At 36.9% G+C, this 25,759-nt stretch overlaps 1 protein-coding gene across 1 annotated transcript in view; it reads right to left on the reverse strand.

The window, feature by feature from the left end:
- Window positions 1-9,216: 9,216 nt before the first annotated feature.
- Window positions 9,217-25,759, reverse strand: part of LOC105233234 (nucleosome-remodeling factor subunit NURF301) — a 37,849-nt gene continuing 21,306 nt past the window's right edge. Inside the window, exons 10-15 of the mRNA XM_011215242.4 lie at window positions 24,573-24,904; window positions 23,384-23,592; window positions 16,108-16,257; window positions 15,670-16,033; window positions 9,904-9,988; window positions 9,217-9,835 (exon numbers count right to left, since the gene is read on the reverse strand). Of these exons, the coding sequence (XP_011213544.1) occupies window positions 9,633-9,835; window positions 9,904-9,988; window positions 15,670-16,033; window positions 16,108-16,257; window positions 23,384-23,592; window positions 24,573-24,904 (1,343 nt within the window). The 3' untranslated portion in view covers window positions 9,217-9,632. The remainder of the gene's footprint in view (window positions 9,836-9,903; window positions 9,989-15,669; window positions 16,034-16,107; window positions 16,258-23,383; window positions 23,593-24,572; window positions 24,905-25,759) is intronic.

The following is a 25,759-nucleotide window of genomic DNA, read 5'->3' on the forward strand; positions in this document are numbered from 1 at the left end:
AGACTGACTCACTTTGGCCAGGAGGATTCGTCTATTCTGACTTGGTCCGCCATTATCCTCGTTAGCGCCGCCGTCACCCTAGATGCTTTTTCACAGGCTTTGTCTATACCTCGAGTCTATCATCACTCCTAGATATCTCAAGGATTGCTGTGTGGTAATGTTATATCCGTCAATATTGAAAGTGGCTACCTCTAGTTTCTTCCTGCTTGTGTTTAGTACTACTTCCGTCTTTTGGCCAGCTAGTTGAAGCTTTGTTATCATAAGCCATTCTTTGATTTCTCCGCTGAATGATTGCACAGACGCTCTATCTCGTGAATTTCCTTTGCTACCACAGTCACCGCGATGTCATCCGCGTATCCGATTATTTGCACCTGCTGGGGTAATGGGAGGCGCAGCACTCCATCATATAAGATATTCCACAGAAGTGGGCCTAGAACTGAGCCTTGTGGCACTCCGCCCGTCACCCTATAGCGTTGTGGTCTCTCGTCTGTGTCGTATATCAGGATATATTCAGCAAATAGGGTGGTGCTTTCTTTAGTTGAAGAGCTCTTATTATATTCGGTCAGTAGGCTGAATTAAAGGCATTCTTAACATCGAATGTTACTACCGCACAATACTCTTTGAAGCCATACATCCATCTGGTTCCTTCTATAGCTTTACTGACGACATCCGTAAGTTTTTTAATCGCGTCAATTGTTGACCTATGTCTGCGAAATCCATATTGATTATCGGCCAGTCCCGGTTGCTCTTTTTCGAGATGTTGCTCCAGTCGTACGCTTATTATTCGTTCTAGTATTTTCCCCACTGTGTCTAGCATACACAGTGGTCGGTCCGAGTTCGGTTCTCCACGTGGTTTGTTTGGTTTTTGTATTAGCACCGAATGTTGCATTTTCCATTTGGAAATAAGCCCTCTCGTAAGCACTTTGCGAACAGTCTTGTGAACGGGTCAATCTTGTGTTTAATTGCAATCTTTAGGGCCTTGTTAGGTATGCCGTCCAGCCCTGGTGCCTTGTTATTGGCGAATCTTTCTGCTGCCTCTAAAACCTCTTTGTCAGTGACTGGTGTAGGTATTGTTCCGTTTTCTTCTAAACGATATTCCTCTGATGGTTGCGCGGGAAAGAGGGTTTCTACCACAGTCTTTAGCAGTTTGGAGCAGGTTGGGGCTTGGCCTTTATGGCCCCGGACTGTTGTCATCGCTATCCTGTAGGCATCACCCCATCGATTTTCGTCAAGTTTATTGCACAGCTCTTTGAAGCAGGAGGCCTTTCATTTTTTGATAGTTGTTTTGAGGTAATTTCGCTTCCTCTTAAAACATTCCTGTAGCACTACGTAATTCGTCGATTGTCGCCTTCTTTGGCATAGACGCCTTGCTTTATGACATTCGCTTCGTAGGACTTCAATTTTGTCATTCCACCAGTATACAGATTTTCTGTGTGTGCCTTGCCTTTTCCTGCACTTAGCGGCGTCACATGCCTTGCTGATGTGTCGTGTTAAGTGTTCCGCCTGTTGTTCCGTTTCCGCAGCAGCGTTGTTCGGGTTGCTATCTAATATCAGCTTGAATACCTCTTCATCAAGGGTGTCGACTTTCCAGCCTCTGGTTTGGGCTTTCCTTGATGGACAGAATTCTTTTACCGGCGTGGGGTTGTTTATTTGTATCAAGAGGGCCAGGTGGTCATAGTGCGTGTATATGTCGCTTACCTGCCAGTTAATCTTCCGCACCAGCAAAAGTTATGTCAATTACGGAACCGCGTCCGTTCTTTTCGAAGGTGTTCTTGTTGCCAGTATTTAAAAGTACAATGTCAAGCGTTGAGAACGCCTTTAGGAGCGCATCTCCTCTCCTATTGTGTGTATTTGCGATGTTTCGTACCAGATTATCTAGAATTCTTTCGTATTCGTTTTGTTGGACGCTCGGTGGGATGTAGCAGCTGTAAAAGTTTATGCCACAGATTTTTGCACGTGTGTAGTAGGCTTGTCCTGATAATGGCTTGCACCCGCAGGCCCACACGGCAGCTTTTTTTGTTTGGTCGGAGCTCCAATTTTCAGTACCCAGATTTCTGTACTGCTCGCTTAGTATTGCTATGTCCACTTTTTGCTCAATGACCGTTTGCGTAAGTAACTCTTGCGCTGCTTCGCAGTGGTTGAGGTTAAGTTGCAAGACTCTCATGTTTTCGCTTTTTTGCATGCTTCAATGTACATATGACATTTCTTGCTACCAATTTGGTGGTCTGTGCTCTCTCGACTATTTTTTTTACACGCGTCGCAGGATGGTTTTTTATCGCATGCCTTCGCAAAGTGCCCCTTTTCTCCACATTTAAGGCAGCACTGACTTCTGTCAGCTGGGTTGCTACAACTTTTCGCTTGGTGTCCGTATTCCAAGCACCTATAGCACTTCTTAAGGGTGCTATCCTGGAAGGCTGGTGGTGACGATCTTGCCCTCGCCGGCTTTTCGACACTCAGCGCATATGTGGGCGATCTACCTAGCCTCGGTGCGTGTTTAAAGGGGTCTATATCCGAAATTGGTGTTCCCTGAGAGGAGCTTATATCTAGCTCCCTGCTAATTCCATTATTTTTTACCTTAGGTCCGCTACTCATCAGAGCGGCAGAGATGTTGCTACTGTTATCACTCTTGCCCGTAGCGTTGGTTGTATTGTTTCTCAAAAAATTATTAATTGTCTTCGGTTTTGTTTTACCAGCGCATCGTGTGCAGGCGGGCGGGCCGAAATAGACAGGAACGGGTATACCCTCGGTGTCTTTGCTCCTACCCCAGTTCCCTGAGGCCTGTCCTGGAAAACACGGACGGACCAGTGCTCGCCCGGGGCTAATCTTTCACCCAATGCACACTTCTTGACCAGAGCCCGAACGGGCTGGTTACAGGCAAATAACGTAGCTAACACCTCGGCAGAGCAAGCTCACATCACCCTTTTCACGATAGCACCCGAGAAGACGTTGTTAAGGTTTCGAGGGACTCCCAGTGTGCCACGTTGTGTACCGGTCAACTTTAGTTCTTTTAACAGCCGCACCTAATCTGGTGAACAGACGCTGACCAAGGAACCGCCCACTATGGATCCGTCGCGCCTGGTTTTTTTTATTACTCATCATGCCTATGCGTGGTGAGGGAGACACATATTTCTACGAGGCGGTGTCGGTTCGCCACCGTCACAGGAGCTTCAACGGATCTGCTAGATTTTAAACTGCATCCTCCACTCCTGTCGCTCATCGTCGGGGATTGCTTATTTGTTTAAACTTATTTCGCAACTAACCTGCTACTACAGGCCGTCCGGCTATTCGCGACCTGCCGACCCTCCCGGTAGCTTAGAGCCCAGCTATAAAGTTAGTATACGATGTGCTGCAGCTGTACACTAAGTACGTGAGACGCAATCACATCCTTCCATAAGAACGTGTGTATTTTAATATTTGACAGATGTCGCGCTCTATGTGTTCAGCACTTCAACTTAAACATGTCCTTATGTCTATAGACTTGTCTGCTAGCATCTACGCGAACGAATTCCTCAGTTTCTGAGGTATCGCTGAGAAATTTTGCAGACGTCTCTCATTTATCGGAACCATCATTATCGGACCACTATAGCATATAGCTGCCGTACAAACTAAGAGATTAAAATTAAGTTGTATGGAAAAGATTTTAATTTGACAGGACATCTTCACGAAATTTGGCATCTATTATTGTCAGAGTGTACAGTACAATTTCTGAGAAAATTGCTCAGATCAAAACACTATATATATCAAGTGATTGCCATTCAACCTGACCAAATAAAATCCAATTCTTTTATGGAAAACTATTTTTATTTGTGAAGGGTGTTATAAACTTCGGTGTTAAGGACTTATTTCGTTTTCTTTCTGTTTTTAATTAGAAACTTAGTAACTACAACATATATTATACATACCTTAATTTTTTTAACCGTCGCGGTATTTTGGAAAAATTAAAATAGCTATGATTAAATCATAACGGTGCTAAATAGTGTTTGCAACATCTTAAAAAGACGATAAGCGCTGTGGAACTATATTAAGCAAGGTGAAAAAAATAAAAGTGGCTTTATAAACCTCATCAAGAAGGTATCCTTTTTTCGCTTCTATGGGTAGTGGCACTCGTCGTTGAGTTGGAGTGAAAGCAATAGCTTATGTGGATTATAGTGCTGGGTCCTTATACAATCAGTGAGAATATGGAAAGAACCTTGCCCTGCCACGAGGAGCAAAGAAAAATGAAATGAAATAGGTGTAACCCTAGTAAGTACATTCTCGAATAAAGACCAATGTTAGCGAAGTAGAGTAAGTGTGGGTAATATGGTACAGGCGGGTAATATGTACACCTGTTTTTTTGCAAAACTCTTTAGTCTATGGCAGTCCTAACTATGTCAGCTGCTGTGAAATTTGAAGGAAAAGAAAAGAAAAAAATAACGGCATCATCAACGGCACAGTTTTCAGCCAGGGTAAAACTTTTAAGCTTACGTACTACTTTTGACGTACTACTTTTGACAGGGCAAAAGGAGTCACACGCCAAAATGTCGCTTCCGTTTTTAAATTAACTTGAAAATGAGTATACAAAATATAATTTTCCAGCAACCCATATTTGGAATGTAGATGGGATGGTACAATCTCGACAACCTGAAATAATTGCACAAAAAGGAAAGCGACAAATAGGCGCCATGACTTCCGCAGATCCCTGATAACTGTTATAACGTGCATGAGTGCTGGCGGGTCTTTCGTGCATTCATATTTCTTAGAAAGAATAATAACCCATTTCTTATGAAAGATGCTTCATCTGGAGCGAAATCTTCGTGCCATCTATCTGGATGGGTACAAATACCCATTTTCACAAATGGTTCAGCCTTTTTGGAGCACACAGAGGAACCAATTTTATTAGTTTTAGATGGGCATTATAGCCACAATCGCATTATAGAATTGCTTGACATAGCTCGTGAAATTGGTGTTGTTATTTTGTCATTGCCATCACATTCGTCTCATAAAATGCAGCCATTGGACAAAATTTTCGTAGGTCCCCTGAAAGTGTATTATAGTGATCAAGTTAGACGCTTCACTCGATAAACAGCCCGTAAAGTAACTCTGTATGATTACGTTGGACTGTTCACAAAAGCGTATTTTTTAAACTTTCATTAGACTCTTATTAATAATGTATTGTGCGGATAATATACCTTATTAACCTTACCATGTACATATACCATATTACCCATGCGTTTTTTATAATCCGTTTCTGACTTCTTTCACTTTTTTAATCACAAATTTTATACCATACAATATTATGCAATTTAAGTCAAGGGCTATATTTGCGAATATTAAAATACTAGAAATAAATCAGTTTTCATGTTTTCTGACGAATTTTTTCATAGTGATAGCCAAAATACGAATGGGTGTACCATATTACCTACAATTACTCTAATCAAAGTAAGGACGGATTAAGGTCACTCAGGTCCACTGGACTTATCCATAATTTGGGTTCCCGGTCATAAGAACATTTTCGTCAACGAAAAACCAGACGAGTTCGCTAAGTCAGGAGCCTCTCTAGACGAATCTAAGGCAGAAACAATACCGCGTCTGCTAGGAGCGATCAAGAGGGAGCTCAATACGCGAGAGATCTACAACTAAATGCAGGATAACGAAACAGATATGGCTAAACTATGACAAAACAACATATTATATAGATCCAGGAAAAGTAAATGCAGGCATACATCTACCATATCGTGCGTTAAAAAATCTAAATTTTTGCATCAGAAAAATCTCCAATTAAAGACTATGACAGTTACTCTTACATATACATAGTTAAACGCTATTTAAAAATTTACTAATGTCGTTATAGTCTATAGCCATTGAATTGCAAGTGAAAATTGTTTGTTAACATGATCTCTTCAATCGTCTTTTTTGAAGAAGTATTAAATTTACATTTAAAGAGTGGAATACGAGTATAATTGTTTATATTGGATAAAAATATAAATTGTAACTCAATTGAAGTAAGGATATTTAAGGGGGTATTCTACTCTAGAATTTTGAAAAAATCGATTTTTTTTTCATATATTTAAAGTTTAGACCCTTTTAACCCTTTAAAAATTAAAATTATTTTATGAGCTACAGTTACTTTAGTGACGCAGTACCTAGCCCGGTAGGTAGGTAGACTCACTGTTTTAAACGCGTTTTTCTCGAAACTACTTTTTTCCACACGGTACCGGCATTATATCAAGTTCTATACAACCGATTTACTTGAAATTTTGTGTGAACCTTCTTTATATAATCCTTTATCCTCTATCTTTACATAATCCTTAATCCTTTGTTTTTAATATTTAAAAAAAAATTCAGGAATTTCAAAAAAAAAAGCGTAAAAAATTAGTTTCATTACCATTTTTCAAAAAAAAATCGTGTTCCCTGAGGTAGGGACTATAACAGCATCCTTACTGATTAAGAGAGTCAGGATCAATGTCATCAGGATGCGGCATTTTTTTACACCTGTCTTTCCCTTTTTTTTTGCTTTTCCAACTTTGAGTTTATACGTGCCTAGAAATGGTGAGAATTGCAGTCTTATAGAGGATAAATTTCCTCCAGGTATAGTATAGCTTAACTTACATACAGTAGCGGACAGTGAAATCCGGACAACTAAAAAATCATAGTTTTTCCTTATTATTTTAGCGGAATGTTTACATTTTTTTATTTTTAAACTATAATATAAAGGGTGATTTTTTAAGAGCTTGATAACTTTTAAAAAAAAAAACGCATAAAATTTGCAAAATCTCATCGGTTCTTTATTTGAAACGTTAGATTGGTTCATGACATTTACTTTTTGAAGATAATTTCATTTAAATGTTGACCGCGGCTGCGTCTTAGGTGGTCCATTCGGAAAGTCCAATTTTGGGCAACTTTTTCGAGCATTTCGGCCGGAATAGCCCGAATTTCTTCGGAAATGTTGTCTTCCAAAGCTGGAATAGTTGCTGGCTTATTTCTGTAGACTTTAGACTTGACGTAGCCCCACAAAAAATAGTCTAAAGGCGTTAAATCGCATGATCTTGGTGGCCAACTTACGGGTCCATTTCTTGAGATGAATTGTTGTCCGAAGTTTTCCCTCAAAATGGCCATAGAATCGCGAGCTGTGTGGCATGTAGCGCCATCTTGTTGAAACCACATGTCAACCAAGTTCAGTTCTTCCATTTTTGGCAACAAAAAGTTTGTTAGCATCGAACGATAGCGATCGCCATTCACCGTAACGTTGCGTCCAACAGCATCTTTGAAAAAATACGGTCCAATGATTCCACCAGCGTACAAACCACACCAAACAGTGCATTTTTCGGGATGCATGGGCAGTTCTTGAACGGCTTCTGGTTGCTCTTCACCCCAAATGCGGCAATTTTGCTTATTTACGTAGCCATTCAACCAGAAATGAGCCTCATCGCTGAACAAAATTTGTCGATAAACACATTTCGAACCGAACACTGATTTTGGTAATAAAATTCAATGATTTGCAAGCGTTGCTCGTTAGTAAGTCTATTCATGATGAAATGTCAAAGCATACTGAGCATCTTTCTCTTTGACACCATGTCTGAAATCCCACGTGATCTGTCAAATACTAATGCATGAAAATCCTAACCTCAAAAAAATCACCCGTTATATTTAATACGTTAGTATTAAGTGTAAAAAACGTGAGTATAGTAGATTGCACTTATAAAATTTTTTTTTGAATTCATTTTAGATGTTGTATCATTTTGGTAGCTAGCAATATAAACAGTGATAATTTTTTTATATTTACATTAGAGAAATGATATTATAGTTTTAGTTAAAGAAAATATTAATCTCTTTTTAGTATTTTGTCAAACCTCCTTTGTTTCTTATAACGGCTTTTATAGCTCCGTCATTTAATTTATGAGTTTTTTTATTGGTGGTGCTGCAATACCGTTATACCACGTTTTTCGCGAATTCCATCCAACTCTGCTAAATTCTTTGGTCTCTTCTGTGTTACCTGAGCCTTCATTATAAACCAAAGGTCCTTAATAGAATTGAGATCACGCCTGTTACCTGGCCACTCCAAAGTCGAGAACCCGATTTTTGATAAATAATTCTTTACTTTAAAGAAAGGAAAAGGGATGTGTATAAAATTTGTAATTAAAATTATAGCAGTAAACTCTAGTTGTACAAAAAAATGGATAGTTACTATTTTGGCACAATTGCAGGGTGCAGAGTCATCCTGAAAAACAAGGATATCCGCTCGTAAAAAGTGGTTCTCCACTGAATATATTAAATTTCTTTCAAGTATCTGCTGATACTCATTCTCATTGACAGTTCCTTCTATTAGGGCTAGTTGCCCAAGGCCATAGTAGGAAAAGCAACCCCAGACCATTCGGGTGCTTCCCTGCTTAACAGTTTTTGAACACATTCGTCCTGGAACCGCTCACCATTGACGTAGGACATACCGTCGCTGCAGAAAATGTTAAATTTGGACTCATCTGAGAAGATTATATTTCGCCAATCAAGTTGTGTCCAATTTTGATGTTCTTTTGCCCATCGTAAACGGTTTGACGCATTTTTGAGGTTAATAGAGGTTTTTTGGCGGCCCGACGATCGTTCAAATCAACCTCTTGAAGCCTTCGACAAACAGTTCTTGCGCTAACTTCCATACCGACATCTTCGAATAACTCCACTTTAATGTCCTCAGCAGTTTTGAAGCGATCCCTCAAGCTTATACGTTCTATAAACCGATCTTCCCTAGAAGTTGTCTTCTTCTTCGCCCCAGAGCCAGTTTTTCTTTTAAGAGACCTGGTTTTTTCGACATTTTTTAGAAATTCTCCGATGGAAGACTTGCTGAAGCCAACTCTATCACCAATTTCCCGAATAGTCACATTTTCTTTTCGCAAAAGCAAAATATTACTTTTTTTGCAATTCGGACATTTTTTTTAATTTGGCATATTTTACCTTTAACGAAACACGAACACGAAATAAACTTTGAAACTAGTGAAAAAACACTAAAAGTTGTTATAAAACGTGTGCAGAGGACTAATTTATGTGAAATAATAAACCTTTCCGCAGAAAATTACACTTTTCGGCTACAATCGTGCTTTAAATACAAACCGACGGGTTGTCCGGATTTCACTGTCCGCTACTGTATATCATTTGCCTTAAATTTTTCCGTATTAGTTATATTTATACTACGGATTAAACCTACAATTTCGCAGCCTAAAATACATAAATAATTATATGAATCGCTAATTCATGCTTTTTTAGTATTTATTAATAAGTTTTCAAATTAAAAAAGAAAAAAGCATACAATACAATGTATGTGTATTTTGCTCTTAATACTATCGCAGCTAAATGCATTTACCAATTATATATGTACAAGAGTGTATTATTTCATATGATCTTTACACAATATTAGTTTTACTTTATAATTTCGTTTGTTGTTGTTGTTGCTACATGTTATTAAACTCCTTAACTCTATGTATTAAATCTAGCTGTGCCTTTCTAAACAAAATGTGCATAATACATATGTACTTACTTACATAAATTATGCAACAATTATAACTATTTACATTATATGCTTCGGCACATGACAGCGGAACGCTTGGTGCGCCGATTATTACAGCGTATTTTTGTTTTTTATATGTATTTCTTTTCAAGTAGATGATTTACTTTTGACTAACCACAGTTTCCCGAAAATTTTTAATTTTTTGCACAAAAAATGCTTCCAATGTTTCGGCGCATTTGTAAAATGACGAATCTTTCGGATTGTAATAGCGGCAGTTGTCGAATATCTTTGTCATATCACCAATAAATTCCGATAGTTTTGTGTAAACGTTTGTATCCAGTTTATTTTCAATTTTCTGTAAATCTATTAGAGAAAAATACTGAAATTAATTAAATTGCCTAATAATTTATTAAAATGTTTGATATGCGCACCCATGGGTTCTTTGATGACTTTGTAGTAGTCTGGTGCTTCTTCTGGATCAACCGGCTCCATAAAAGGCCATGCACTCTTGTGTGCCTGCAAATACATATATACAATATAGGTTCAGTTATTCATACATAACACAGCACTGCGTCGATCAACATTGCCGCCATTATACTTCACACAGCCTTTAGAAATTTAGCTGTTTTTAATGTTTCTGATAACACGCAAATGTGAATTATTAACAATGAAAATGTTAAATTCAACTGTCGCAACAGTCACCGAGATCAGATCGGTCAAAAAAAAATAATATTTGAGCATTTAATTTAAAACTCCCAAGATTTATTAAGATGAAAAATTATGATATATTGACCTATAATATATAAACTATTTTAATATTTTTTGTTATTTGATTTTTTGATACTACGAACTACGAGGACATAACAAAAGTTTTCATCAAATTTTCTTTAATTATCATTGTTTTATAAGTTTAGTTAGTGGTCTTGAACTTCAACATATTTTATGGTAGGTTTTTATTCAGGCCGTTCCTCTTTTTCCAATTACGAAATGTCAAAACTTCCTGAACTCAACTCAACTGTCAACGTTGAAGAGATGGTTTACAAGCTCACTTCCAATGACATAGGAGTTGGGTATCATTTTATCTCTGGTAGTGTAATGCTATGTATGCATAACTGGGCCTTTCGGTATAAGGCCAAGTGTCATCTGGGTAGCCAAAGAACATACGTTTGAAGATGAGGCAAAGTGAGAGGGTGGATCATCCCTACTTAAGGTTGTGCGCTAGGTTTGGGACCCGCCACGTAAAAAAACGCCCCAAGGAACACTAATCAGCAGCCGCGGATGACGATCAATGCAAACACATTAAGGATTATGATTTGAGGGCATGCACCTGGAATGTCCGGTCCCTTAATTGGAAAGGTGTCCCTGCTCAGCTGGTTAATGTCCTCATAAAAATTAAGGCTGACATCATCGCCGTCCCAGAAGTGCGATGGAAGGGATAAGTCCTTGTGGCATTTATTACAATGCTCAAATAAAGGAACGCATATTCAATGTGGGATTAATGGTGGGAGAGAGACTCCGTTGCCGAGTTGACATTCACCCCGGTGGCTGAAAGTCTAGTCAATCCGCATCAAAGCGAGGTTCTTCAACCTATCGCTGACTGGCCGACGAAAGAGAAGGACGATGCCACCAAAGATGCCTTTTATGAGCGCTTGGAGCACAAATATGAGTTGCCCCCGCCACGATATAAAAATCGTGCTCTATATCGCCAGGGTGGGCAAAAAAGGTAACATCCCCAAATGGGTTGAGACTGATCGAATTCGCTGTGGTCCGAAATATGGTTATATGTAGTACTAGATTCCAGCATAAGAAAATTCATCAAGCTACCTGGCTGTCTCCCGATCGAAAAGCCACCAACCAGATCGATCATGTAGTGATAGACGGAGGATACGCATCCAGTGTTCGAGTTGTGCGTACGCTCCGAGGTCCTAATATCGACTCGCACCATTATATTGTTGCAACCAAGATACGCATCCGCTTTTGTGCAGCAAAAAATCCACGTCAATAAACACAAGGAAGGTTTGATGCCGGGAAGCTGCAATCACAAGAGACAACCGAACGGTTTTCTACTCGACTTGCACTCCTGCTCTCTGAGAGCACTCATCGGCAACTCGGTATAAGAAAACTGTGGGACGGCATTTCAAGCTCTTTATGTACAGCTGTAAACGAAACCCATTAGTTTTCGGAAAATGCAAAAGAACGGCTGGTACGAGGAGTGCCCTGTCGCAGCAGAGAGAAAGTGGACTGCCTAACTCGCAACGTTACAATCACTTGACAAGCTGGCCGACAGGGATAGTGCGCACAATTTTCAATGTTTCAAGACCGAATCATACTATTGTAGAAGCCCCAGAGGTGATATAGTAATCGAGAACCGACACGCACCACCTCTTCGTCAATTTCAAAGCTGCTTTTGAAAGCACGAAAAGGAGCTGCCTTTACACCGCGATGTCTGAATTTGGTAATACGGCTGTGTAAACTGACATTGAGCAACACCAAAAAAGACTAAACAGAGAAAGTGGGTGTATAACGTAATACCGACAATCAAAATCTCGAAATTTAGAATTCCGACAATTAAAATACCGACAAATCAAAACACCGGTAAATTACAATACGGTCAATTCAAAAAAAGGTGGCGTTGTTCGTTCGAGGCCCTGCGGCCTTCAGGATCATAACCCTTAGTCAGTAAAATTCTTTTTCTGTGTTTCGGTAGAAAAAATGCCGCCAAGATAAAACATTTTTCACATGTCGACATTTTGGTTTGTCGGTATTTTGATTTAGGTGCATATTTCAATTTTGTCGGTATTTTGGTGGGTCGGCATTTTGAACTTCGGTGTTGTAAGTGTATTCCAGAGAAGGTACCATCTTCTATAAGAGTGTACAGCTGCTGGCGTACAACGATGATATTGATATCATTTGCCTTAACAACCGCGTCGTTAGTTCTGCTTTCTCAAGAATGGATGAGGAAGCGAAACAAATGAGTCTGGTGGTGAACGAGGGCAAGACCGAAATACTATATGTCCTCTCATCAAACAGTCGTCGCACTCGCGACTAGGCTTTCAAGTCACTATTGACAGTCATAACTTCGAAGTCGTAGATAACTTCGTCCATCTTGAAACCAGTATTAACAGCAACAACAATGTCAGCCTCGAAATCTATTCTGTCTCTTGGCAACAGGTGCTACTTTGGACTAAGTAGGCAATTGAGAAGTAAAGTCCTCACTCGATGAACAAAAGCGAAACTCTATAAGTCACTCAATATTCCCGTCCTGCTATATGGTGCAAATCCATGGACGATGAGAACATCTTATGAGGGGAATTTGAAAAGAGTGAAGGAGAGGAATATATTCACTTGTTTACAATATATTATATTTAATTTAACTATGATAATGCGAAAGCAAAAATACTCCTCATCCTAGAAACGTTGGCGATTTGCGTCGCATTTAAGTATTTTCAATTCGGAGAGTATTTATCACTTTTCAATCATATATGAAGTAATTTTGTTTGAAAAGGTAAATTTAATTTTTTTGACCACAATTTACATCAATATTCTTCTTTTTTACTAAATAAAGTTATTTTTCACAAAATTTATAGTCATTGTCGCCATGGGGAAAAATAAAATCACAATTTCAAGGAGAAGAAAAATCATATGGTTTGTTTCAAAAATATCAAAATATTACTAAAATTGTAGACGTTTTAGACGACCATCGTAAAATTAATATCACTTCAATTTTATAAATAAAAATTACGACTTTTGAAAATTTTCCGCATAAAAAGCCAAGAAAGACTACTACTATCTGACGATAGGATCTTGGTTAGTCTGAGCAAATCGTATCCATTTTTAACTTCCACAGAAATTAGGCCTCAATTAGGAGTACCACGGCGTATAAATATCAGCGCAAACTGTACGAATACAGGGGTGCAAAAGTGAGTACATATTTGCATATTTCGCATTTCGGAGCGAATAGTGCAGAAAACAGTAAAGCAAATGGTAAAAATGTTTATTTTCTTTATTAAATATATAATTTACTACAAATTAACAAGAAAATATCAACGATTAGGCACACAATGAAAAATTAAAACGAAAACAACTCGTATGTACTAATTTATGCGCCTTTGACATTTTAATCTTCTTATCTGCAAAAGAATCAGTAATTTCCGGAGTTGTCACCTTATTGCTTTTGCTTTGTTTCTTAGACTTATTATAATGTAACTATTATTATTGAAAGGCTAAATGTAGCTTCATTGGAGATCAATAAAGATATAAGTCGATGCACTGCAAGAAGAGCACTGCTAAAAACTGGGTATGTTGCAGAAGTAAAAAAAGTTTAAGTTTAAATTTTGCCAAACAGCTCCGAAAAGGGAGCATAGATGACTGGAAGCGGGTAGTTTAGTCAGATGAAACTAAATTCAATAGATTTCAGTCAGATGGAAAACAATATTGCTGTCGCCGGCCCGGCGAATCTATCCAATCACACCACGTAAAGCAAACGGTGGAGGCAATGTAATGGCTTGGAGCTGTTTCACCTGGTCAAACATTGGACCACTGCACAAAATAGAAGGAATAATAAACAAAGAGCAATTTAAATATGTTATAGGATCATCTCTGGCGCCTTATATCCAAGGAAGACTTGGAAAAGCTTGTTGAAACTGCAAAAACGTATGGAAACTATCATAAAATATAAGAAATTATGGACCAAATATTTATAATATTAATATTCAATTCAATTTACCATTCTAGTTTGCAGATAAGAAAAATAAAATATCAAAGGTGCATAAATGTATACTACGGTGGTCAAATTAAAAGGTGAATTTTTAATTCATAATTCACGTGTTTTTCGAATCGGTAAATTTTCTATCTATGCTAAATTTCAAGTTAAAATATTCATTAGTATTTGAGCTATGCGTCGTTATGTGAGGCTCTAAAAGTGAAATCTTCGATTTTTACTGTCTGAATTTATTAAACAAAGAAGTGCGATAATGCACCATCTCATACTGCATAGGTTATTCGTGATAATTTCGCCACATGCTCAACTAATATCGTGCTGTAACCACCGCATTCACCTGATTTACGTTCGTGTAACTTTCGGCTGACCATTCCGAGGACACCGTTTTGACTCAATTGAGAATATAAAAGCTGAATCGAATAAGGCTCTGATGGGATGAAATGGACAAATTTCACGTTTTAATTTGATCACGAGTTGTTATACTCTTGCAACCAGTAGCTATAGAGTATTATTTTTGTTTTCAATCAAAATAAGCATTTTTACGATTTGCTTTAATATTTTCTTCATCATTCGCTCATGAATGAGATGCAAACATGTACTCACTTTTACTCCACCTGTTCGTGTGAAAAATAGCATTATATGGCCGACTAGCAAAATAAAATACTAATGTTTCGAGAAAAGAATTGAAAAGCGAAAAGCGTTTGCTAAATACCATCTCTGTACGGACTCAAAATTCTGCAATTTGGAGTGACGAATCCAAATTGAACGTATTCGGTAATGATGTTTCCAATCATTCCATATGTAAAAAGACCTTGCAATAACATAACCCCAAATACCCATAAAAAACTGATTCACGCCTTCAAGCGTTGCGGCGATTAGCAAAAAGCCGTAATTGCACGAAATAACGGAATGAGTAATGTATGGTCATTGGGGTAACTTGTGGATGGATATCTCAGATTTTTGGCGTTAAAATATAGTAAAGTCAATAGTATACGAAACAAACGAAAGTTTAAAATTCTTAATTGTTTTCATCAGTTTTGGCGCAAAAGAATATTTTGATGCGATTTTATCAAGCTTTGCTATTAGGAAATATCATTAACAGAAAATATGCTCTCAGCATTTCATTAACAAACCTCAGAGATCGACCAATATATAAGGTATATTTAGCGGATGTTTGAAGTATTTCTCTGATTTCATTCATATTAGGCAAAGAGGATACACACTTATTAGAAAGAATTCGATTCCCTGAGTTTTAATACTAGGCTTCAACATATTTCCGCTCTACTGTTTGGAAGCTTATGATCCGATTTCAGCAATATGTGGGCGTTAGATGAAATAGCTTGTGCAAAGTTTTATTCTGATAAATTCTTTGATGTTTGATTTTTATACTGGAAATTCAATGCATAATTCAGTAAATGATTATATACTTGTATTTTGTTTACAATATGTAATAAAAGTACGTAATCTACGTATTTACCTGGATTTGCCTGATAAGCTTCTTCAATTCGATTGTCTCGTTTTCAGCTAAATTCTTCATATTCGCCAAATTAACCGAATTGTTGCGCTGGCACTGTGGACATATATATTCATCGATAAATTCTGCTTCGCTCTGCACAATACCCACACAACGGCCATGGAACCAATCTTGACATTTATCACAACATATATAGAATTGTGATTCATCGTATGGTTGGCGACACGAACAATATAGTTCTTGAGTCTCGCGTGCCCGTTTGCAATCCTCACAAATGAATTCGGAGAGTTTTTTCGATGCCTCTTCTGTAATGTTTACACAATCACCATGGAACCAATTACTGCACAAATCACAGCCAACGTAAAATCTTGCGAAAGGAAATAAAACAATAATTAGTAACAATAAATTAATCCGCATTAATTCAAAAAAAGAAGACCTTACTTTGTATCGTCGTAAGGTGTACGGCAAATGCAATACAATTTCTCTTTCTTCTTGTTGACTTTCTTTTGTGAACGTCCGTGAAGACTTTTGGATGGTGTCAAAGCTGGTGAATGGGGAGTGTTGGGATGATTCTTCAATTGTTTTATTGGTCTGCAATAATAAATAAAAGTTGATTTGTGTAAAGTTATTTCTTCATTAAGCTATATAAAAAGACAACACATAACTATAAGAGAAACTTATTCGTACGACTACAAGAATTACAAAATATATAAAGTAAATACATCACTTTGCATTTCTGAAACAAATGGTATTTATGGTAAGTAAATAAAATAATCTGTTTTGCTACTGTTGCCTTGAGTGAATTCAATTTGACAAAACTATATTCTTATAGCGATTTCTTTACTCGCCGAAAAAGTTGCCTCATTATATGGCAACATTGTAGTAATGTTCCATTTAATGCCTTAAATTATAAAGGAAAGGAATTCAGCTGTTGCATTGTTTTCGTTCATAAAAAATAAGATGACATTTGAATTTAAACTGCGCGCGTCGAAGGATTTGGAGATTATTTTTTTTTAGGTTGGTAGTACTGTCAGTCACATTTATGTCAAATTTCATGTCAAAATATTCATTAGTGTTTGAGATACGTGTCGTTTTGTGAGCTGCTAAAAGTGAGTTTTTCGTTTTTTGCGATATCGAAATTTGTTGAGCAAAGAACTTGCATTAAATTTTGTTTACGGAATCAATTTTCTGCTGCGGATACGTTGAGGATGGTGCAGAAAGCTTTTGGTGATGAGGCTATGTCTAAAAAAAAATGTTTACAAGTGGTATAGTGAGTTCCAAGCCGGTCGTGAACGTGTCGAAGACGAAGAGCGTCCAGGGCGACCATCAACCTCAACCGACGAAGCTCACGTTCAACAAATCAAAGATTTGGTGTTGAAAAACCGTCGATTAACAATTAGAGACCTTGCTGATGAAGTTGGCATATCGAAAGGCTCAGCCAATACCATTTTGAAGGATGTTTTGGGCCTCAAGCGCGTCAAATCTCGACTGGTGCCGAAAACATTGAATTTTTTGGGAAAAAAAAGGGGTCGCGTTGAAGTGTGTGAAACGATGCTTTTCGACTACCAGGGTGTCATGAAATGCATTATAACTGGCGATGAGACTTGGATCTATGCTTACGACCCCGAAACAACCGATCAATCGAGCGAATATCGTGCCAAAAGAGAGACGAGACCAAAAAAATCGCGCCAAAGTCGCTCAAAAATATTTTCGATCAAATCAACTATCGGTACCGGTTAATGGCGATTTGTGGGCGCGGCAATGGTCCGATTACGCCCATCTAACTCAAAATTATGTCTTGTACTAAGGAACTTTCATCAAGATATCTCAATTTTTACTCAAGTTACAGCTTGTACGGACGGACAGACAGAGCTACAACCGGATTTCAACTTTTCTCGTCATCGTCATATAAAAAGCTGTTGACAGCCAATTAGAAACGCTCCCTTTTTGTGGTGATGATGAGTATAATGATTAAAAGTTTTGGTATACCGTTATTTATATTCCTAAAAGCTTTGCATTGTTTGTGTTACTCTATGTACTACTAAATTCACTCAGTTTTGTAGTTGCGCAGTTGAAGTTCTGTTAATTTTATCCCAAATAGTAAATGCGTTACTATATAGAAGGTGAATTAAGTGCGGCAGCTAATTAAGAATTAAAATTCCTTCTGGTGCTGATTTTTATTAATAATACTATTGATTTCTGGTAAGGATGTGTTTCAAATTTGTGGTTAAAATATATTCAAATGTATTATTCAAGTTTTTTAATGAGAAAAGGCTACAGCTGAACACCTGCCCTACTTGGTTACATTTTTGACCTTCGTCAGTCTGGAAAACGTAGAAATTTTGAATCAGGTCAAAAAATTGGTTTCCATTTCCAAAGCATATACAGCATTTTAAAACTATTTACAAAGAAATAACCTTAAAAACTTCAACAGAAATAGACCGATTACTACCATCACCCAAAGAGACCCAAAAAAGAGTTCCATGACATTCTACATAAAACTCAATACGAATATAATGTCAAAATATCAAATAAAAAACAGTGTCTCCGTTTGGTCGAATTTGAACTTCACGGTAGGGCAGCACGCAGGCAAGCAATTTTTACTTAAATTCAAAGTATACAACGCGTAGTTTTCCAACTCTTATTGATCTTGTTCAGATTTCGGAACAGTTCTTAACGGCTACAATTGTTATATGTATATCACGTTACAAATATTTATATGCATCATCGCCAGCACATACCAATACAGTATTTAGCATAAATATGTGCTTAAAAATACTCATTTCAATCAGCATTGCAATATACATATGTACGTATACATATGTATGTTTACTTCGGGTATATTGATTAGAGACTGTAGTATTTAATGTATGCAATGTAAAGGATGCACATAAAGGATGGGTATGTACTCTGCATGTGGGACATACATGAATTAAGATAAGGAGATCTGTCAATATCTCTGGGCAACCAGAGCTGAGTACTATTTTATAACCGAAAACTTCACGTTGATTGGAGCGATGTAACCAAAATTAATCGTATATATTCTGATGGTCGAAGGTAGGTTCGCCGACCAATCTATCAAGAATTTGATCCTCGCTATGTTTCACGCATAGTGTAGCATGCGATGGACTAAAAGAGGAATTTGTCTGTTGGAACATTCAACAAAATAACAATCCAAGCACACCGGAAAGTGGATACAAAAGATCTTTGTTGAAAATTCCATGAATGTTTTGGAATGGCCTGAAGAGAACAAACCTGGGTTGATGTCAAAAAAGCTGCAGGCACCAAAAATATCACAAATATGGATGTAATTTTTGATCAAATTCAGAGTCTTATAACGTAAATTCGCAATCGATATGAAGCAGTATTAAGGGGGGAGCCTACTTTAGAAGCTTCAAAAAATCGAATTTTTTGCTCAAATCTCTTTAAAAATTATCTAAGAATATGTCCCCAAGTTATAGATGGGAATTCGAAATATTGTCGAAGCTAGAATGGAAATAGTGACCGAGCATCTACTAGATATATGAGCGCTTGGGCAAAAAGCGAAAACTTTGACGCGTGATTTCTCACTTTTTCATTTTTCTTAATTCTTGGATAGAAAAAAAACTAAACGTCGAATGGAATTGGGACAAAGTTTATTATCTTTGGCATCTTTGGTTTGGTGCAGCTCTGTGCGCATCAGTAGTCGGTATAGTAGGTAGGATGAACCACATTTCCGCTACTAGATGTTTTTTCTTCTTTCTTATGAACAAGAGCTGATATGGAAAATGTGACTTGTTTTCTAGTATCAACTCACAAAATACATCCTAAATCAGGTATAAAATCTTAGGCACCAAAATGAGTGTAGGCCAGTGTAAGTATTTCTTCAAAATACATGTTTGTAGGAATCGTTTGAATATATGCGCACAATTTTAAGCAGATTCTTCTTCAAAAATAATACAATTGCTTAGTATTTGGAATAGTAGAAAAGAACTGCAACGAAATGCGCAGTGAAATAGATTATAACTGGCTCAGTAATCAGTCGTTGAGTATGTAAACACGTGCATCCCAAAAGACTGATGCCATAACCATTCCAGACGACTTTTTCGTCTTTCCAAACCTGAGAACCGCTTTATCATGTGCAGGCCAGTAGAATGACTGTCGATTGGACCCCAGTGGGAAATAATGGAGCTATGTTTCTATTGTCACAGACCGACGCAAAAGTTCGGTTTTATTACGATTAAAGAACACTCAATCACTTCTCTTAATCAGTTATTTGTTGTTTTTGTTGGATTATGAACTTGCGAAGCAACACCTTGCACAGTACTTTCGCCTCTTTAGGGCGTCTACTGCCTTCATTATCACCGGTGGTCATTTCGCCTCTTTCCAACTTAGCGAATCTCTTTCATAAGTTGATTCACAAAAATGCTATATCTCATTAGTTATAATCCAACTAATAGAAATCATATAGATAATATTAGTAGTATTCAGGGGTGTTGAACAGAATTTGTATCGGTTTTGGGTGTCACGGAAACCAATTTTATCGGTTTTGCTGTCAGAAACAAATCAAGAAGATAGTCGCACACAGATTTGAAATGTAAGTTAAGAAATCAAATTATTTTATTATTTGGAATTAATTTATCTTTACTTCTATAGGGGAAAACATAAGCATAAAACACAAAATGTCTCAATTATTGAATTTTTGAAAAAAAAATGCAGATATTTAAGTGGGGAGCCTGCATTAGAGGCTTGAAATCGATTTTTTGGGGCATTTGTCGGACGACGGGCAGTATGCAGAACACAATTTCTATTGGAAAAAAAATTCAAAAAGATTACTTTTTGTTAATAACTTATGTTCTATGTAGTTAAACTAAGAAAATTTCCAAAAAAAAGTGTAAAATTCAAAAAAAATTTAAAATTTGAAAAAAAAAAATGGTTTTTGACCAAACAAATTTAACATTATGTTGTTTAAACATAGGTTCAAACTTAACTTTTCTAAGTTTTTTTTGGTTAAGATAATAAACTTTGCCCCAATTCCATCCTGCGCTCATATATCTGCTTTTAAAGCAGGCTCCCCCCTTAAAGAAGATTTACAAAACGTAATTTAACACCCAAATGCGTTTTTATTCATTTGATAAATGTTATCTCTTAAAATCTTTCTTTAATTCGGAACTCATTACAAACTTTAGTATGATTGCTTCCAAATGTATTCATTTGCTAGTTTCGTCACATTAGTAGACAGCTGATTCGAATATTGGTTTTGCGTATGTTCGAACAGACAAAATCCAATCAGATTCTGTGACACCATTGAAAATCAGAATTGGTTTGCTATTCTGACCGCTAAGCAATTCTGTCTTGGATTCCACAACACCCCTGATTATCTATGTATCAGCCACAGTAAAGCGTGGACGGGTCCTCCAGTTTTATATGTTTAGATGCGTTCACAGGCCTCACAAAGAAAAATTATTGACAAAACTTTTCAGTTTGAATGGGATTTTTTTGCGGCTAAGAAAATGAAGAAGAAGAGCAGAACAATACAGCAAAATTTTAAAACATTTTTGAGAAACAAAAACATTAAAAATGAAGATATTGGGCAGGAGGTAATGGAAAAAATTTGTTTTCAAGTAGAGAAAGGCGAAAATATTGGAATGTGATACAAGGTTAGGAGGATGGAGTCATGTGTAGAAGTTCACGCAGGCTGATCGACTTATCTGCAGTACTAGATTCCAGCATACGAAAATTCATCAAGCCACCTGGCTGTCTCCGCATTGAAAAACCAACCAGATCGACCACAACAATCTGCGCCTACTATTGTGGGATAAGCCTCCACAACATCGCGTATAAGGTTCTATATCGATCATATTATGTGAATAATTGAAGCCCACCGTAAACAAACAGATTGGACCTTATCAGTGTGGCTTTAGACCTGGAAAATCAACAACTGACCAGATATTTACCATGCGCCAAATCTTGGAAAAGACCCGTAAAAAGAGAATAGACACAGACCACCCCTTCGTCAATTTCAAAGCTGCTTTCGACAGGACGAAAAGGAGCTGCCTTTATGCCGCGATGTCTGAATTTGGTATCCCCGCAAAACTAATACGGCTGTGTAAACTGACGTTGAGCAACACCAAAAGCTCCGTCAGGATCGGAAAGGACCTCTCCGAATCGTTCGATACCAAACGAGGTTTCAGACAAGGCGACTGCCTATCATGCGACTTCTTCAATCTACTACTAGAGAAAATAATTCGAGCTGCAGAACTTAACCGAGCAGGTACAATCTTTTATAAGAGTATGCAGCTGCTCTCGTATGCCGATTATATTGATATCTTCGGTCTCAACACCCGCGCCGTTAGTTCTGCTTTCTCCAGACTGGACAAGGAAGCAAAGCAAATGGGTCCGGCAGTGAACGAGGGCAAGGGCTTCTTCCGTCTGAGTAGCAATTGAGAAGTAGTCTTCTCTCGACGAACAAAAACCAAACTCTATAAGTCACTACTTATTCCGGTCCTGCTATATGTTGCACAGACTTGGACAATAAGAACTTCTGATGAGTGGACTTTTCGAGAGAACGGTTATGCGGAAGATTTATGGTTCTTTGGCGCGACGGCGAATATCACAATCGATGGAACTTACTCTATTTGCTAGTTTTTAAAATCGATTACAGCTAGCTGCTTCATGGATTATTACAAAAAATATATTTTTATCATATTAGAAATGCACAGATTGTTATTTACTAACTTACAACCTTATCTAAATTGATATTTGACCGAATCTAATCAGGAATCAAACCGAAATAAGCTCCGGTTGAAAATCACTTTCTAATTTACTAGGCTTTAGTTTTACTCTACTACAAAAAATGTAGCTTCATAAGCCAATTACAGCAATATGTTTTAAATTCTAATTATAAATTGGGGGGTTTTTAGCAATGTTTGAAGTATTGCAAAACTTGCCTATTATAGATCTATTTATATTCAGGCTTATTGTAACAAAAACTAACTATTTTAAAATTTGTGTGAATAAAACAATTCCATGTATCACAATTCGTATTACGAATTTCGTGTGAATGAAAACGTATGTACATATATTCGAAATTCGATTATGCTCTTTTGAACTTCGCAATCTTTGTTTTGGTTTTGATGGTTGCATTAAAAACAACTTTATAAATTTATAAAGCAAATTATACCGACTGTTTTAGCTGAAGGATGTGCTGGTCCAAATTATGTTCTCCACCATAGAAAAAGGATGTAATGGTATATTTATAGGAATAATGTATTTAAAAAATTTCTTGAATGGCCCCACATTGGATAGCAACTTTAAAATCGATTTCGATGGTGACCTCTTGTTATTGGAAGAATCATGTCACTTCCTCCAAAATACATGCACTTTCTTATAGTTTTCTTTTTGAAACCCGTTTTGCATATCAGGATTTTCGGCCTTAGTGTTGACTAAAAACGTCAATTGTATTTTGTTAATAGGCCTTGGTTCATATAAAAAGTTGTTAAAATCAAGTAAATTGTTAATGAAGTACGGATTCCACTTTCTGGATAGATTAATTAAAATATAATAATTTCTAGAACACATTTTGCACACTTTAGCGCAAATATAATATCGAAATACTGGTAGTATATGTATTTATACCATATTCGCTTTCTATTGCAAACCAATTACGGCTTTATAAAGATGTAAAAATAATCCTCGAATATCAAAAGCAAAACTTTATAGTATATTATGTACTTACTTTTTTACTTCATTTGTCGCTAAGCCGCCAGCATTAGTTCCACTACTCGAGGTGTTACAGAATTTCTTACTTGCTTCAACTTTTTCTGAGGAGCTTAGCAACTCACTATTCATTTCTTCCGTGATTTCGTGTTGCAAATTACGTTCCAAGAGTGAACGCTTTTTTAATATGCTCTTCTTCAAGAGGTCTTTATGACGTTCCAATGTATGCTGCAAAAAAAGTGAAGAAGACACAAAATATTTTTGAGCTCTGATCATTAATACGAATGCACAGCTTCACGTGCTGATTACTAAAAAAAAATTATAATTAATTATATCCTGAACAGGGTATATTAAGTTTGCCACGAAGTTTGTAACGCCGAGAAGGAAGCGTCGGAGACCCTATAAAGTATAAATATAAATGATCAGAATGTTGAGTTGAGTCCATGTCTTTCTGTCCGTCCGTCCGTCCATACGAACTAGTCCCACAGTTTTTAAGATATCGTTTTGAAATTTTGACAATGTATCTTCACCAAAGTTGGCACAGTTCATTTTCTAAGATAATAATGTAATATACGAAGGAATTGTTCAGATCGGCTTACTATAGCATATAGCTGCTATACAAACTGAACGATCGGAATCTAGTGCTGGTATGGAAAACTTTTGCATTTAATAAGATTATTCACGAAATTTGGTATAGATTATTTTCTAAGGCAACAATGTAATCTCTGAAGAAATTGTTCAGATCGGCTCACTATAGCATATACATAGCTGCCATACAAACTGAATTATCGGAATCAAATGCTTGCATGCGAAACTTCCTCATTTAACGATATTTGGTTCATAGAAATAATGTAATATTGGAAATTTTTCTGGTCGACTAACTATAGCATATAGTTGCCATACAACGTGGTATCTTCGTGGTATCTTCACGAAATTTGATATGGATTACTCCTTATAGCTTATACCTTCCATACAAACTGGATATACAAGTATAATTACTAAAAGAAATGCACCTGTGTTAATCTACCCAGCTTCGCTGCAGCCGCAGTTAACGTTTTTCCTTGTATTTTTTTTTAATGTAAATGGCATCGTATTGTTTCTAAATGTATATCGTTTGAGCTGTGCTAACTTAACAAATCACGAATGTGTAATATGTATGTTGAGCATATATTGAAAACGGTAATTACATCACACGCAAAGCAACTTACATTTAATGCTTGATTTAGTTGTTCATTATCATCGAGCAGCAATAATTCGCCACGTTTAGCGCTGCTATCCCTGAGCGTATTGTTTGTTGAAAATGCTGTGATGACGTTCTTATCATTTATTGTGGTTGTATTCGACTTTTTGGGTGTACGCTGCTGCTGTTGGTGCTGATTCCAATCACCGTTTTCATTTTTAGTTTTGTAGAGATGTCGCTTTCTACTCGAAACACTGCTGACCGGTGTGCTGATATTTGTTGATTTATCTTGCTGTCGTTGCTCGTCTTGTACGTTGTTTGTATTAGAATTGCCTTTAGTGAGTATATTTTTATTGTTGGCTTTTGGAAAAAACAAAATTTAAAATGTGTTAAGAAAAATCAATGAATTGTCTGTAATTGTATTTTTCAATACAAAAAATATAACGGTGTTAAATGTGAAGATTTCTCATTTCAATGAAAATAATTATTAAGTACAAATGATTAAGTTTTTATGTCATACCTTCATATGACTACCATTACTATTTTTGACAAGTAAATCACATATTAATAAATCGTGGATTAATGTACTGATGTATTTTTTATTCGTTCTATGCCATTCTGTTGCTTCACAAATTGCAGGTTTTAGTCTTTTATTCTATAATATATAAGCCAAAGACTTTTCAAAGCTTTAAATGCTAAGTATTTAAGTTACCAATATTTATAAATAACATATCTGTTAGATTTATTACAATCTGATCAAATTCAATCGATCAAAAATTATGGATTTTGGCATCTAACGGGTGATTTTTTTGAGGTTAGGATTTTCATGCATTAGTATTTGACAGATCACGTGGGATTTCAGACATGGTGTCAAAGAGAAAGATGCTCAGTATGCTTTGACATTTCATCATGAATAGACTTACTAACGAGCAACGCTTGCAAATCATTGAATTTTATTACCAAAATCAGTGTTCGGTTCGAAATGTGTTTATCGACAAATTTTGTTCAGCGATGAGGCTCATTTCTGCCGCATTTGGGGTGAAGAGCAACCAGAAGCCGTTCAAGAACTGCCCATGCATCCCGAAAAATGCACTGTTTGGTGTGGTTTGTACGCTGGTGGAATCATTGGACCGTATTTTTTCAAAGATGCTGTTGGACGCAACGTTACGGTGAATGGCGATCGCTATCGTTCGATGCTAACAAACTTTTTGTTGC

This window comes from Bactrocera dorsalis, chromosome 5 (assembly GCF_023373825.1).
Source record: "Bactrocera dorsalis isolate Fly_Bdor chromosome 5, ASM2337382v1, whole genome shotgun sequence".
NCBI lineage: Eukaryota > Metazoa > Arthropoda > Insecta > Diptera > Tephritidae > Bactrocera > Bactrocera dorsalis.